We start from the raw sequence: 16092 nt of genomic DNA on the forward strand, positions 1-16092 counted from the left end.
TTAGCAGCATGTTTGTACAAACACTGCAAGTTGACTGCAACATAAAAAAAAGTTAGCACCTTATTCCTCTTGATGAAAACTCAGGAAATATCTGCATTTGTACTTTCCCCAATCCACCAACTTGCACCATTGAGTTTATTGGCGTATGGATTAAATACATGATGTGAAGCATGGAAGAACAGAGACCACTTTTAAGAGCAGAATTCAGATCTATTTATTATATTTCCATCATGCATTCATTTCATGCTGAATATGTGCAATACATACACAGCTGTATGTTAAGTGTGGCACAATACCAACAATATGCTATTTGTATAAACACAAAAAAATATGGTAAAAGCGAAAGGATGTGAAATTATTCTGAAATTGATGATGACGTCAGGGTTTTCTCTTTTCAAGCTGCAAAAGAAGCAATAATTTAGTGAAGCTACAGTAATTATTTGTTGCTTTTTCATTTACCTGAAAAACTGTATTAAAATATCAGGTTATTGTCAAATTGGTGCACATTTGTTGGACAGGCAAAAAAAAAAGGCTTCCTGTAGGTGTTCCTGTTTGTAGTTCTAAAGTATTACCTCACGGGTAGAGGAATTCCCTCTCAGACAGCTGACCTTCTCAGTGTGGATAGAGGTATTCATCTTCAGCCCGGGTACCTGAGAGAGAAAAAGAGCCGGTAAAAAGACTGAGGGTGACTCTCTTTAATGGCCTGCATTTGTATAGCGCTTTTCTAGTCCATAGGACCCCAAAGCACTTTACACTACATTCAGTCATCCACCCATTCACACACTGGTGATAGCAAGCTACATTGTAGCCACAGCCACCCTGGGGCGCACTGACAGAGGCGAGGCTGCCGGACACTGGCGCCACCGGGCCCTCTGACCACCACCAGTAGGCAAACACGGGGTTAGTATCTTGCCCAAGGATATTTGGCATGCAGCCAGGAGGCAGCCTGGGATCGAACCACCGACCTTCTGATTAGTGGCTGACCTGCTCTGCCACCTGAGCTACAGCCACCCCCTCTTTACATGTCCAACACACTTAAAACTTCAGTGCTTCAAGTCCTGTTAACTGCTCAGTTTGTTGTACAGCTCCACTAAGGAGCAACATGTGTTGGTGTGCTGTGCTCGAGTTTTACTTGGCTCATAGTAGTCATAGAGCAGGACCACAGCAGGCTTCAGGTTGTCCACTGGGAACTCCTCTATGAGGTCCAAGCTGTGTTCTACAGGTGTGTCCTTCACTAACTGCACAGGAAAAGACACAACGCACTCGTTAACAAGTACAAAGATCATCATCTGGTATTTCTCACTGTGATGTCCTCTCACCTCTCGTAAGTACACCACAACATGATCTTCCCTTTGTTCAACACGATCCACCAGCTGGGCACCTTTGAGCTGTGAAAAGACAATGTTTAGTTCAGTTATCTTCACTCTCACTGTGGGAATTCTTACAAAATTCCTGTGAGTAAAACGTCATAACTGACCTTGTCATAAGACTCCGGGTCTGGGACGTGTCCAGAGAGCAATTTGATATCCAGGATCACCATGTTTGTAGTGCTCTGCGTTCCAGTGTATCTGCAAAGAATCACTCATGTTACTGACTGGTGCTAAGCATAGGCTATCTGCTGATTTAGCATGCTGCTAAAACAATACCTAACCCTACTTCCTGGATAGGTTTCCAACAACTACGCCACAGCAGTCAGTTACACTTGCACTTTAATGTCCATCAATTTTACAGTATCTGCAGCCTGCTGTGTGATCGGTTAGCATAACTGAGACTAGCCTCGCCCTCCAGACCAATCACTATGTTTGTGATTGGAAAGGAAGGTTGTTGTTGGGGTTTGGAGTAGAAACTACTACATTTCTCAGATGCACATCCAGCAGGGCCTTACATTCCTCTACTGTAGCAGTAATGTGCTTACTGAGTACTTACTGGGACTTTATCAGCAGAGTGAGTTTGGGTCGGGAAGACTGACTGTTGTGGTTATACTGCACGTTAACCTCCACGCTCAGAGTTGAGGAACCATAAGGATTTGGGATGTTGTACCGAACAGCAATCTGAAACAAAGTTAACCAAGAAAGATTTTATATTAGGATTTCTGCTCTATTTTCCTATAAAATATGTTAGAAGAAACAGATGTAGTATGTAGCATAGATTAGGTGACTCCTGCACAGGAGGTACAGGTCACCTACTGATCGGAAGGTTGGTGGTTCAATCCCTGGCTCCTGCAGTCTGCATGTCAAATATCCTTGGGCAAGATACTAACCCCAAGTTGCTCTCCGATGCATCCATCGGAGTGTGAATGGGTGTGAATGGCGTTAGAAGCGCACTCAGTTTGGAGACAGTGCTTGTGAGAATAGGTGTGAATGTGGCATGTTGTATACAATGCTTTGGGTACTAGTAGAAAAGTGCTATATGAGAATAATTACAGTAACACAGAGTAAACTTGGCTTAAAAGAAAAAAAATCGCCATTGGCTACAGTTTTGACTACGCTAACATTTATTTATTTAATTTAAATGACAAGTGAACAGTGACTTCATCTTTATTTGGAACAACCAGGTTGATATGGGCACTGACCTGCACAGAAACACTTGTGCTGCCTTTCATCTCCACGATGTACTTCCCTGCTATGTTCTCCACTATTATCTCCTCCTGGTAGAGCAGTCTGTTGTTTCGGTTGACGTGGAACGTAACCTGGCCACCAGGAGTAGCAACTGCCACTTTGCTTGAGCCTCCTTTTTCTGAGCCCTCTTTGCTTGAGCCCTTAAAACCGAACACCTCAGTGGAGTAGAATGCCAGAGCCTGAAGAGCCACCACTGTGTCCTATATAAGATGCAAATACAAAACAGAAACTACTTTGAATACGGTATATTCATATTAATACGAACATTCTCTCACTCACACACAGTAAACACTGGACTGAACATTGTTGCAATCATGGGTCAATGGCTGACCTAACTGAGGCTTTTATATACACTCTATGGGAGTTCACTACCTGTGTTGAGGAGAAGCCTCCATAATAGTTCTGCTGCTCAGTCAGCCACCTCATGATGCTGAAGGCATAAGCCAGTTCTTCACTGGTCGGGGAAGCACTGATTTGGGCCAACAGCACGTAGGAGCTGATCTCCACTGACAGGGAGGTGGACGTTTCTGTTGATTTCTGAGTCCAGTAGATGAAACTGCCTGAGAGCCGCACACAAACAGACACAGAGACACGATGTAAGCTGCATTTCTGATGACGAGGGATTGATGGGTTCCTGCATGAGGCACCTTCACCTTGCTTTTCTGCAACCTTGTCGAGGTACTCTAGAAGGTGAGCGCGGGTCTCCACGTCTCCTGCCAGGGTGAAGACGTACGCCAGCAGAGCTGTAGTGTAGGTGTTGCTGAGGTCATTCATGGAGTCTTTGAGGCAAGCCAGGCTCTTCTTCACCACAGAGTTCTTTAACAATTTTCACAATTAATGTGTCAGAACAAAATTCAGTATACTGATCAAAACAACAGGAACAAGTTTCAGAGTTACATGTCAGCAGTATGTCAGTGAACATGGTCTTATCTCCCTGCAGCAAAACAGAACAGATGTTGATGTCTTTTATGTGCATAATAGCAGTCAGTGAGTGAAAGACTTTTTAATTATCACAGTGAAGAATGAAAATGTTTTTGTTATGAGATTTGTTTTTAAATAAAGCTGATAGTTGAGGCTGGATCAGGTGAGCCCTTAGTTACGTTGCAATTGGCCTTGATCTTATACTTTCTGTTGTGAACCCCTTAAAACTTCTTCTGTCATACTGCTATAAAATAATAACCACAAATGAATAGAAAAATAAATTCAAATTACACATCAAAAGACTAAAGTCAAACAGGGGGGAAAAGCCCCCAAAAGACAAAGGCAAACACGCCACGGCTCTCTGTCCACAGATGTCAGCGTTATAAACCCGTGGTGTGACCTAGTGAGCTTTTCAGTTCAGCAGGATACGTCATCATCTCCAAAGGAAGAGCACACACATGTGAATTCTTTCAGCCACAGGGGCATCTACCTACTTTTGCATATTTCTTATTCTCCAGAAACGTCGCAGTGATGTACGCAGTGAGAGTGACTTCGTCCGACACGCCACCCTGTGGATAGAAAACCATCAAAGAAACTTTATCAGCAATGTGCCTCCAACGTGCAGGGATGTGAATTTCTAACCTGCGCATATTGTAGACGGTGTGAGTGTCGTGTTTCAAAAATGTGTCCTACATATTCTAATAAACAGTAGAGGTTTTAGATATGGGCGACATGGGCGGTTGCCCGGGGCAGCATCGTGGTTGGGGGCGGCATCACGGGCATCGGGAAAAAAAAAGAAGAAAATGCTCGTACTCATGCTCCCCCGACGTCAACCAGCGCATACTGGGAATAGCATAGGCACCGATCGGTTTCCTATCGCCCATTTGCTGGGAGTAAGGGCGCCCTCCGTTTGCGAGGTGCGCCTGCTGCTTGCGGCTCAGAGAGGAGAGGGCGGGGCGGCGGGGGATTCTCTGACTGGCTGGAGCAGCATCTAATAACCAACTCGCAAAATAAAACAAAATAACAAACCAACAAACACGAAAACACCAGACTTCATGATACAGACTTATAATTTGCACCGATGTTTTTTCGAAATTCTATATTCAAAAAAAAAAAAGCGAGAGCCCTCGGTGCGCCTGCTCGCTGCTGAAGTCAAAGTAAACTTTATTGTCATCTCCGCTACAGACAGTCCAGCAAATAGAGAGACGAGACGACGAGGCTCCAGTTACAGCTGTGCAAGTAAACAAACAATAAATATAAGAAGAGTAAGAAAATAAATACACACTTTAGGACTCGGGGTAAAGGATCAATAACAATTTAGAATTTACAGTTTGATGATTTAAAGTCTCACACTCAGCCATCGAAAGGGGAGGGGCCAGCTGCTTCCAGATAGAGCACATTTCATTCATAATGATGTAAATCCAAGCCCACTATGTGTTCATGATCTGAATCCTGGGTTGTGTGAAATCCCAGAAATACACCTCAGACAAAGTGAATCTGTGAACTAAGGTGTAGGTCTGTTAGGTTATGTTGTGGTGATTCTCGGGGATTGGGGGATTTGTGTTCATACTGGAGTGCAAAATTAAAACCAATGGAAGATGGACAAGAAAAATTCAAAGCCATCAGGTGCTCAGTTTAGAAAAAAGAGAAAAGAAGAGGAGGAGAAATGAGCAACAGATGCAGGTAAGCAGACGTGTGATTGGATAATGGCAGCTCATCCTGAACCAATCAGAGTCAGAATACTTTATTAATCCCTAAGGAAATTATGTGGGTTACAGTTGCTCCAAGAATAAATGGTAAAAATAGCAACAGTAACAGACTAAACTGCAAACAATACATCATGTTACAGATTTTAATATTAATTGTCAGTTGTTGATTTGTCCAGTTCTCATTGTATGACAAATTATGATGGCTGTTTGGTAGCCGTTTGCATACAATGCATACTTCATGTGTGTGTGTGTGTGTGTGTGGGGGGGGGGGTGCCAGAGGGAGTGTTCGCCCAGGGCGCCAAACAGGCTAGGACAGCCACTGCTAATAAATGTAACTTCTACCTCCAGATCCAGTCATTGTTTACATATTGTAATGTGATCTAGGCTGGTATTATTTATGGATTATTCTATGAGTAACAGTTTTCTAAGTTCTGACAGGCAGTTTCATGCTATACAAGTGTACCTTCATGCCAATGTGAATGAGTCTCCCTGACATTTTAAAACAGCCATTTTCTCGTTGTTGATTTTCCAGCCATGTGTTAGACTCTTCAATGTTTCTGGGATCGATGTGAATGAATTTCTCAGCTCGTGCAAAACATTTCACCACAAAAGCAGTCAGCCTGAAAACAAGTAAAAACACAGAAAAAACTACAGTTTTATTACCGTTTAAATGTAATTTAAATATTTTTGGAAATGCGAGTGAGAATGATAACAGGATGAATCACATTTCATGAAGAGGCAACAACCTCACAGCAATTTTTCTTGTGTCTTAAATGTGGGACACCATATAACTGTGTGAATAACGAGTGATGTTCTCACCAAGTGCTTCCCTCCCCTGTTCCAAATGCACTGTAAGAACCATCAGTATGCTTGTATGTCAGCTGATTTTGGTAGCCTGTAAAAGAAAAGAAAACTGATGTACGTGACAGAAAAACAAAAACATGAGCCTCTGAGAAAGAGATACCACACTCTTTGGAAAACGTATTTTCTTATTTTGCTTTAGAAATCCTTATCTCACTGAGTGATTACTTCATACTAGAAGTGAGGAAAAGCAAAGCCCAAATGTAAGTGAAGGAGGGTGTAACATGGAGATTTCCCTGCAGACATGCTAACAGATATCAGGTTGTAAGCTGTTTGGATGGGCTTGAGAAAAAAGCATGGCTGATTGCGCTGGTCTGTGCAGAGTGAACAACATCAGACTCCATCTCGTTATTCTGGTGAACCACCAGTGCACAAGTGATCTACAAACCCTGACAGCAAGTAGGTGAATTCTCCCATTTCAATATCGCTAGCTATCAATAAAGAACAACTTACTGCTTAAAAAAACCGAATGAAAGTGAATGGTACATTGGTTTCTAACATAAAACTACTGAATGCAGTCGGCGGCAGTACAAAAGTGACCAATTTTTTAGTTTTAGTCTCTTTTTTTCCCAGTGAGTCGTCAGTTCTGAGATTAATTAGCTAACATAAACCAATGCAAGCTGCAACCAACCACTGTACTGTCACAAGATGACGCTACAAAACCAGAACCAGAACTTTAAGCACTTATTTCTTGAATCCAGGTTCCTATTCAGAGTAAATATATCGCAGAGTAGCGCTCCATGGTGTAAAATAGGACAGGGAGAGACTAGCAAACATGTCTGAAGCACTACACTGAGGATACGTCATCATAAGCTGAAAGCTGCATGGCTTTCTGTGCTCTGCACACTGTGGTTGTGGTACTTTTACATATAAATGAGGATCTGTTACAGAGGAGTTCACACAATCAGACACATCTTGATGTTGCACAATGGCTCCTAAAAGAATATTTCGGAGTGCGGCTTGAGGAAAAAAAGATAAAAGTCTGTATGTATCGATTCTATCTGAATAAATTTGACAGTTGCGTTTCTTACCAGAAACTTATGTATGAACATACTTAACAGTAAATAGACACAGTTCATTTTAACCTGAGATAACAGATTTAAATGATGATGATGATGTTTCTCTGAGAACATGCTTGTTTTTTGTCAGCCTGTTCCCCAACTCAAGGGGAATTTTTGATTGATTGTATGGCTGGCATTAGTTGTTATCTACTTACCAATGTTTGTGTGTGTGGTTTTTGTTTGTTGTTTGTTTTGTGTTGCAATTTAGAGTTGGCTTTTATTTTTGAACAGATTCAATTTCATATACACACAGTAGTTTTCACCTGCCAAGCACTGGCTTAAAGTAATGAAGTTCTCCTTCATTTTAGCTGATGTGTTTGTCATTAGAACAAGCTTTATTGGCTGTTTGCTTTACAGCATAAGTAGAACTGCAGCATCATGCATAATGATAAGAGCTAGTGTTTTTCTCACAACATTAAAAAGGTGTTTTGGTTTGCTATTTTAACATAAAACCTATGAAATGTCCAAATTGCTCAAAATTCTGCTCATATTTTATTAATATACATTTTAAAATAAAATAAGAAATGTAATTCATTTGCCTTTTTCTACTTTGTGTATATGTGTTCCTCTTCATCTAGTTATGAGCATGTGTGTGATTTGTATATAGAAAATCCTTCAGAGCCTTCAGTTTTCAGGCCCCTCTTCTGTGGAACCAGCTTCCAGTTTGGATTCAGGAGACAGACACTATCTCTACTTTCAAGATTAGGCTTCAAACTTTCCTTTTTGCTAAAGCATATAGTTAGGGCTGGACCAGGTGACCCTGAATCCTCCCTTAGTTATGCTGCAATAGACGTAGGCTGCCGGGGATTCCCATGATGCATTGAGTTTTTCCTTTCTAGTCACCTTTCTCACTCACTATGTGTTAACAGACCTCTCTGCATTAAATCATATCTGTTATTAACCTCTGTCTCTCTTCCACAGCATGTCTTTATCCTGTCTTCCTTCTCTCACCCCAACCAATCACAGCAGATGGCCCCGCCCCTCCCTGAGCCTGGTTCTGCCGGAGGTTTCTTCCTGTTAAAAGGGAGTTTTTCCTTCCCACTGTCGCCAAAGTGCTGCTCATAGGGGGTCATATGATTGTTGGGTTTTTCTCTGTATCTATGAAGCGCCTTGAGGCGACTTTTGTTGTGATTTGGCGCTATATAAATAAAATTGAATTGAATTAAATTGATTGTCTCTGTAAAATATCTTTAGCTTTTAGTTTGGTTCACAAAACTTCAAGATTTTATTTTCAACATTTTCTACTTAAAGTATGTTTAACTCAGCTGGTAGATCTGGCTTTGAAATGTCCTAACCTAGGCATGACTTTTGCTTTCCTTGCTTTAGCTTTAGAGAAGTGCTGCACTCACCAGTGATTAGATAACTGGTAGCCTTTTCCTCGATGGTTGAGGTGAGCTGCTGTGTGTCTTTCAGGTACTCGAGGATGAAGATGTTGGGGGCGAGGAGAGCCATGTTCTGCTCTCCACATCCACTTGGCAGCTGTAGCAGACTGTCGAGGTTCTTCAGAGCCCGACCGAGAATGTCACCTGATGGAAAAAAGTCTCACTAAAGCTGAACATGTAACTAACCCATCATCTAATTTCAAATGAGTGAAAACATGCCAACAACCTAGAAAAATACCAAATACATCAAATGCAGTACTTTGTTGTAATCCGATGGTACTTTGAGTATGCTTGCTAAGCTTAAAATCAACTCATGAACTTCTAATAGAGCAATAGGTAGGAAAAAACAGCCTCACAGCATAGTCTTTTAATGTTAATTGAAACATTATTTATATATCATATGTAATTTTTCATGTAGTAGGTTTACCCAGGACTGATATAAAAGCATGGGCAGAATCTTCAATCACATTGTACGGAAGTTCAACCAGAACTTCTTCCCTCACAGTTTTTCCTGCACACAGACAAAAACAGCCACGTTACATGGGGAAGAGTACAAGTGTGGTCATTTCTTCTATTAGTTTAGTGAAATTAAGTTAACATTTATTGAAATAGTGGTATTAAAAGAAAACTGCTCTACTAGGCGATAGCCTTAGAAAACCATGCTGACCTTCTGGGAGTAGTAGCAAGTTGAAGGTCTTTGTCACCTCAACTCCCTCTGGCTGAGGGACGTGAAGATATAGCATTAACATTTATACCAAGATGGATTGACTTTCTCCCCCCCAAAAACTAAGGTGGTGAACACATTAACATCTTGTGTTTATGGCACCAACCTTCACTATGAGGGGTTTTGTCACCACGTCGATGCGACCTCTGTCTGGAACAGTTACAGCCCCAGAACCACATAAATCCACTGAAGCCACTGCCTCAGCAGACACAGTCACTTCCACAACCCCTAAAACACATCAGCGAAAATGACTTTCAAAATCCTGCAAACGATCAAACCCTCGTTATTCAAGGGATCTCAGTGTCTAATGATTCAAAGGAGAAGTGGTGGGAAAAGGGGCACATGGCTCCTTCACACTGAGACCCTCTAGCATTTGCTCCAAAGCTTGACCCTCACCTAAGGCCGATGGGGTCAAGCTCCAGCTGAAGGTCTTGCGCTTGCTGGCACACAAACAAGATGTGGTTTGGTCACCAAACAGGGAGGTGAGGGTGTAAAGTGAGGAAGATGCTGGTGTTACAGTGATCTGTTCCAGGGGCAAACAATACATTTTAAATATAGACTCTTTTGAGGAACAGGTTTAAATGTGCTCAGTATTTTCATTCATCTCAGAAATACTGAAGTTTTTCTTTAGTAATTCTGTGATTCTTTGCTGCTCGTCAGAGTTTAAGTAGCAGCACAGATTACCATCATGCAGCTGGTCAGGTAGCTGAAGACAGTTGCCTTCAGTTCAAAGAACTCCCCCCGGATGATAGAGTAGGGCATGGTGAGCTCGAGGAAGAAGGGCTGGAAGACTTTCAAATCTTCACGAGGAGCCAAACCAAAACCCTCAGCAGACAAGCAGAAAGCCTCCGTCTCCCAGGTGGTGATGGTGTCTGGGACGGTGAGGGTCATTTCCTCTGTGCCCGATTCTCTGAATCAGCCCAAACACCCAAGAACATTCTGTCAGGGGCTAAAATATACTCAACAAAACGTTTTTGCAGTGTGTTTTAAATGATGCAGTATTGGACACATTTTTGCTGAAGAACTTCTAACAATAGCAGCACAAATGTTTAACCTCTTAAGCCCCAACGTCCCCTGATATGGGGGCAAAAGGCAGGAGATCAGTTAGGCTTGAGAGGTTAACTGAAGCTACAATTCCAAATCAGTGATTGTTAATTTATTTCAAACAGGTAAACAATATACAGGTACATTTAGAAAAGAAAATAAGAGAGAGAAAAATACTAAACAAAAGTCAGCACATTTCAATATTGCTACTGTTCTGATTCAGTTACATGTCGAGAGGGAAGAAGGAAACACTTATTTAATCCCACCCCTTTGCCATAAATGATCAGTTAATATTTAGTTGCTTCCTTACTGATATAACCTGTAACAACAATAGTGAACAGATTTCTGATATACTATACACTATAATATCACATCATGATTTTTTTTTTTTAAATAGAGACATTCACTTAATTTCAATATTTTCCTTTTCTTTATAGTTTGAGAAGATCATATTTTTATAACTCTTTTTGAACAGTTTTATGTTTGGACGTCGCTTTAATTCCATATTCAGACTGTTCTACAGTTTCACTCCATGCACAGAAACACAAAAGCTTTTTCTTGTAGTACGTACCTTCCCTGTTTAGAAGTTGCAAAAACTCCTTAAATTATAACTTCCTTCATCATCAAAAAACAAAATGCACATAAAAATACTCCAAATCTTGATGGGAGAACTGGTGAATCTTTGGTTTCATTATGCACTCAAAGACTTTTCTCAAGCACTTAATGTTTATCAAATCAGTTTACAACACAAGCTCACCTAACGTCTACCAGATCCCATATCCAAGTCTCTGGGAAGAAAGTACGGACTGTTTTTATGGGTGAAATGTCAGGAGGAAGTGCCGGAGCACCAGAGGCAGCTGCATCTGGTATTCTCTCTAATATGTCCAACTTGTATACTTGATAAGGACCCTTCCAAAAGCACTGGTCTACAAAGAAAGCAGAAAAAGAGATTGAAACAACCATAAAGATAACTGCTTCATTTTTCTTTCAAATGATCAGCATCACTCTTCAAAGTCACCTCGATAGTATTCTCTTCCTTTGTACTTGAGGCATGAAGGCAACTGAATAACCAAGTTGGTTGCCATCTTCAGTCCTACACTCTACATAATCCAGCACATACAAATAGTTCATTACAGGAAAAACAACAAAAAGCTTTTTACTAAATATGACTTACAGGTACGTATGCAGATTACCTGGAAAACAGTGTGGGCATCATTTCTGCCACTCTCAGGAAACGGCAGAATTGATCTTTTTGGTCTCACTTCCATGCACTCTATAGGATCTTGAACCTCATATGGGACATAGGTTGCTTTCCTGACAGGAAGCAAGTCATAAATCTGAAAGAAAATATGTATGTATGATCTTTCTACTGTACACTCTTACTCTTGCCAGCTGTTCAAAAGAGAAAAGGAGGGGCTGTGCATTTGGTATTGAGCCTTCAACATCCAACATCCCACCTGACCTGGTGGTCGTTAAAAACGCTGTTACCTTTTCAGCATTCAGAGTCTTCCCTGGCTCCTTGATGAGGATACTCTGGTCGATGGCACTCACACCACACAGAGAGTGCGGCAGGGCCGTCACCTGGAAGTTGGTCTCATCTCCTGGGACAGCTGAAGGTGGTACAAAATGTACCGACACCTGATGCACACAAAACCCAAATGAAACCATCCAGATGTTAATATGTGAGGTGAACTCTGGTGGTGAACAAAGGTGAACTTCGAACAAATATTTGGCAAGTAAAATCATGTGATACAAATGGATCTGACTGTATTCTGTATAAATAAACACCTGTAATTCGAAATGACCTCAGGTTTTGTAATGTTTTGTAAAATCTAATCTAAAATAATGGAGATGGAAACATTACAATTTGGCATAAAATGATAACAATAATCTTTTTGAGTTGAGGTTACTCACTTTGCAAAGTACTAAAAATTAGTTTTAGTAAAATTAGCAACATTTCAATTTCAAAAAATCTATTTTAAGTTGAAAAGAAGATAATTATTTATAGATTATTTTCATCATTGTAATTTTCTGTTTGAATACTTTGAACATTGAGCTGGACAGGTGACCGATGGATAGGTACAGAAAACCATATAAAAAGTGTCACTTCATGGCCCGTGTGACCATGGTAACATGAAAACACCAATTATGCTCCAAACAGTTTTGGGAGATTCGTTTTTGTGGACAATCCTGAATCACTGCTTACTCAATGTGTTGCTTGCTTGTGGAAAGTTAACTATTTAAACATTTATGGCCAAATTACATATTTGCGCATGAACTGGCGTACTACAGTCAAGTCTGATTTGCATGTGATGGCTCCAGAAATCTTTAACCATGACATGAAAGAATTTTTGCTGGTACACCTACGAGTAAATGTTATTTCAGGTTAGCCTTATTGGCTATCTTGATATTGATAATTTTGTAAAAGCGTCGACTAAGTAATCTTTACTGACCTTGTTAGTGAAGCACTTCTCAGTGGAGAATTCAGCACTGTGAGCGATCACATTCTCACTGGGGAGGACAGCATAAGCCACAATCTGGATGTCTGGTGTCATCTCAGGAGATACAGTCAACTTCAAGGACACCTCGCCCTCATTCACTGAAACACAGAGCATCAAAAGCTACTTTACTGGGAAAATTTGAAAGTCAAGATCAAAGCCATGTTTAGCACACCTGTTTGAGATGTAACTTTAAGCTCTTGATGTCCGTGAACGGAAATAACTCCTCTGGACAAGACCTTGATAATTTTGGAGAAAATGACACAAGGAGACAGTCAGCAGCAAATATTCACTTCCTTTCTTTTTGCCGTTCTGCTTTGGTTCTTTCATGTGACTTGATTGAGTAAACTAACGTGACTGTTAAAGCTATTCATCTTAAATTTTAATGAAAGCACCTACACATTAAAAAACAAACTTTTTTCAATGGTGTGACTTTGACTTTCTTGGTCAAGCGCTTACAAATGATCACACCTAAATAATACCAAAATGTTACCATACAGGTTCTTATCATGGTGTAACAGAACGTTCAAACTCCACGCTGTCATTGAATAACATTAAGGCCTTTGACATGCGTCTTTCTACTATGTATTTTCTCACCAGATACATCAGATCCACAGAGCCTGGGGCCTCTCCCACGATCGTGTACCAGATAGATATGGCTTCTTCTGTCTCACACGGAAGAGGTTTGTCCTTCGTCTTTATCTCCAGGAAGCTAACTGTTTTATCATCAGGAGAAGACGGTTTGACCATGGACAAAGTGTGAGTTCCAACCTCAAAGAAAGCAGTTCTATATCCAGCGTAATCCAGAGTCGGCGCCAGGCTTGCCTGGTTGTGGAACAAAACATAAATGAACGAAGGAGGGGAACATTTGGGCAGAAAGTTTTAGCTGTTCATGAAATCACAGCTATTTTATATTATACAATATATATATATTTATATTATAAATGTCAGTGCAGCTTTTCACTTACATGGAGTTGGACGTCCCCTTTTAATTCGTTTGTGCTAAGTGAGAACACGGCAACACCTTTCTCGTCAGTTTTTACATTTTGTATTGAGCTCAGGGAAATGTCTCCCTCAAAGAGGTAAACGATGCGGTCAGGAATGGGTTCACCATTATGATAAACAGCTTTGACCTGTTGAAAGGAAAACGATGATGTGTGGATCCACAGGAGTTCAGCTGTATTACAAAATGATGATAACTGAGAAAAACACTTACTTTTCCTTGCACATTTGTTCCTGGTTCATAAATGTCGGGAGTATCAACAAAAGACACTCTTCCAAGGACATATGAAATCGTTATGCTTTGCTTTTGTGATATCAAAACACCTAAAAAAAAAGCAATAGATATGATATATTGTTACAATACACCAAAGTGCGTCGTTACAATAAACTAAATATGAATATAGTCTTGCCTGTGCCCTCCTCTTCCATTTTAACGGTGATGTCCAGGATATCGTTCAGTGCTGTTGAATCAACTTTGTTGAAGTTTGACATGTTGACGGTAAAAGTGGTACAGCCTTCCTTATCTGCCTAGAATATATTGTGAAAACAAAATAAAAGCTGATATTAGCCGTTTCTCAGCACGACAGCCATGGTGATACCCGTCATCCGAGTTTGCTCCAAGAGTTTAGCAAAGCAAATCATTCAGATCTGACACAAACATCACATACATGCACATTTAAAGCAGTGGATCAGACAGTCTTCAGACAAAACAAGCCTAGTGCTGAAGGCCCTAAATACAAGGGCCTTAAGTTAGTCGGCCTTACACTTACTATTACTACTATCTTCTTTGCTTTTGCGCTAAAGTAATGACTGATAATATCTAAACACTACTGGTCTGTGCACACTTACAAGGACTAGTTTGACAAATGACTCTTGGAAATTTGCTGCTTTTCTTTTAGTGAGTTTGAGTTTTGCTTTGGGCTGTTGCCGTGAAGTCAAACAATTCAAAAAGGTCAAACCAACAAATGTTATTAATATTTTTACAAGGATTTTAGAGATTAAAACATTTTAATTTGAAATGTGACTGACAATTTAAGAGAGTTCCCTCTGAAACACGGAAATACTGAAGAAGGCACAAAATACTCGGATACTTGTAGTCTGAGAGTGAGTTGTAGCTTTGCAGGGATACTCCACACCAAGTTTACGTTTGGTAACATTGTAGTGGTTGTATAAATTATGTATATAGTGAATGCGTAGTGCAGGAGTTTACACATTCCCAACAAAAAATGTTTCTGGTTTGCTTCCAGGAGGAGACATAAATCTCTTTGGGATTGCGCCAGGAAAGGCCTCGTGCCTTTAAAACATCACTCAACTAAATGAAATGTTTGTGAATAAGGGAGCAGTTATAATTTATTTTAATCGCACAAACAAACTTGAGCAGAAATTTGTAATAAAGAAGAAAACACCCTCTATGCGAACTTTGTTTCTGCGGTGATGAAACTGAACCTGTACCTGCTTCGTCTCTGAGTGACACACAGGATTTGTGTCATCATGTGAATTACTCTCATCAATGTGCTCTGCAACTCTGATCCACTCTGAACCGTGAAAATGTCCCAGAGTAGGTCGGCACACACCTACAGTGACCCTTCCTGGCACCGGCTGCTTAAATGTATACCTGTTAAAATTAAAAATAAATACATAAATAAAACAAATAAGAATAAAATCTAGTAGACATCTGTCATTTTACTTACTTTGAACATATTTGAGCCTTAAAGCTCTGATCTCCAACACTCACTTCGTCAGGCACTTTTATAGTTACATCGAATTTGGGCAAAACTGGGGACAAAGTGTCCGTGTCAGTGTTTAAGCTTCACTGCAAATGGGAAGAGTGTAACAATCAGCCCAACTTACCATACTTCTCCACCGTGAAAGTGTAATATACTTTGGATTCACCCATGGTCACAGTGATTTTGTATATTCCCTCACGAGCCTCAGAACTCAAGAAGTATGAAAGCTGCAGTATTTTGTTATCTGAATTTGTCTTGAGCCACTGCCCAATCCTGTTCCCGCTCGGATCCTGTTACATGCAAAATGAAAGAATATAATTAAGAATATAATTAATAACCAAATACGTGGGTCAAAGAATTATTACTTCTGTCAATTTGACTTTGAAAGGTGTTAATCATACATATATACAGTGTTGGGGAGTAACGGAATACATGTATCGCCGTTACGTATTTAAAATACAAAATATGAGTAACTGTATTCCGTTACAGTTACCGTTTAAAAAGGTGGTATTCAGAATACAGTTACTTTGTTGAAATAAATGGAA

At 40.4% G+C, this 16092-nt stretch overlaps 1 protein-coding gene across 1 annotated transcript in view; it reads right to left on the bottom strand.

The window, feature by feature from the left end:
- Positions 1 to 335: 335 nt before the first annotated feature.
- The window catches only part of LOC102215059 (alpha-2-macroglobulin-like protein 1), a 19364-nt gene continuing 3607 nt past the window's right edge, over positions 336 to 16092 (bottom strand). The window contains exons 6-37 of the mRNA XM_013916083.1: positions 15672 to 15837; positions 15512 to 15596; positions 15273 to 15435; positions 14231 to 14348; positions 14035 to 14144; positions 13787 to 13951; positions 13416 to 13643; positions 12994 to 13057; positions 12774 to 12919; positions 11809 to 11958; positions 11514 to 11657; positions 11326 to 11420; positions 11078 to 11191; positions 9961 to 10186; positions 9673 to 9799; positions 9379 to 9504; positions 9220 to 9267; positions 8980 to 9063; positions 8520 to 8696; positions 6068 to 6143; positions 5712 to 5868; positions 4034 to 4108; positions 3272 to 3434; positions 2991 to 3178; positions 2767 to 2818; positions 2573 to 2736; positions 1927 to 2051; positions 1478 to 1568; positions 1320 to 1388; positions 1133 to 1238; positions 573 to 650; positions 336 to 399 (exon numbers count right to left, since the gene is read on the bottom strand). Coding sequence (XP_013771537.1) covers positions 613 to 650; positions 1133 to 1238; positions 1320 to 1388; positions 1478 to 1568; positions 1927 to 2051; positions 2573 to 2736; positions 2767 to 2818; positions 2991 to 3178; positions 3272 to 3434; positions 4034 to 4108; positions 5712 to 5868; positions 6068 to 6143; positions 8520 to 8696; positions 8980 to 9063; positions 9220 to 9267; positions 9379 to 9504; positions 9673 to 9799; positions 9961 to 10186; positions 11078 to 11191; positions 11326 to 11420; positions 11514 to 11657; positions 11809 to 11958; positions 12774 to 12919; positions 12994 to 13057; positions 13416 to 13643; positions 13787 to 13951; positions 14035 to 14144; positions 14231 to 14348; positions 15273 to 15435; positions 15512 to 15596; positions 15672 to 15837 — 3840 coding nt within the window. The 3' untranslated portion in view covers positions 336 to 399; positions 573 to 612. The remainder of the gene's footprint in view (positions 400 to 572; positions 651 to 1132; positions 1239 to 1319; positions 1389 to 1477; positions 1569 to 1926; positions 2052 to 2572; positions 2737 to 2766; positions 2819 to 2990; positions 3179 to 3271; positions 3435 to 4033; positions 4109 to 5711; positions 5869 to 6067; positions 6144 to 8519; positions 8697 to 8979; positions 9064 to 9219; positions 9268 to 9378; positions 9505 to 9672; positions 9800 to 9960; positions 10187 to 11077; positions 11192 to 11325; positions 11421 to 11513; positions 11658 to 11808; positions 11959 to 12773; positions 12920 to 12993; positions 13058 to 13415; positions 13644 to 13786; positions 13952 to 14034; positions 14145 to 14230; positions 14349 to 15272; positions 15436 to 15511; positions 15597 to 15671; positions 15838 to 16092) is intronic.

Source organism: Pundamilia nyererei, unplaced genomic scaffold (assembly GCF_000239375.1).
Source record: "Pundamilia nyererei isolate P.nyererei 1_Seehausen unplaced genomic scaffold, PunNye1.0 scaffold00458, whole genome shotgun sequence".
Lineage (NCBI taxonomy): Eukaryota > Metazoa > Chordata > Actinopteri > Cichliformes > Cichlidae > Pundamilia > Pundamilia nyererei.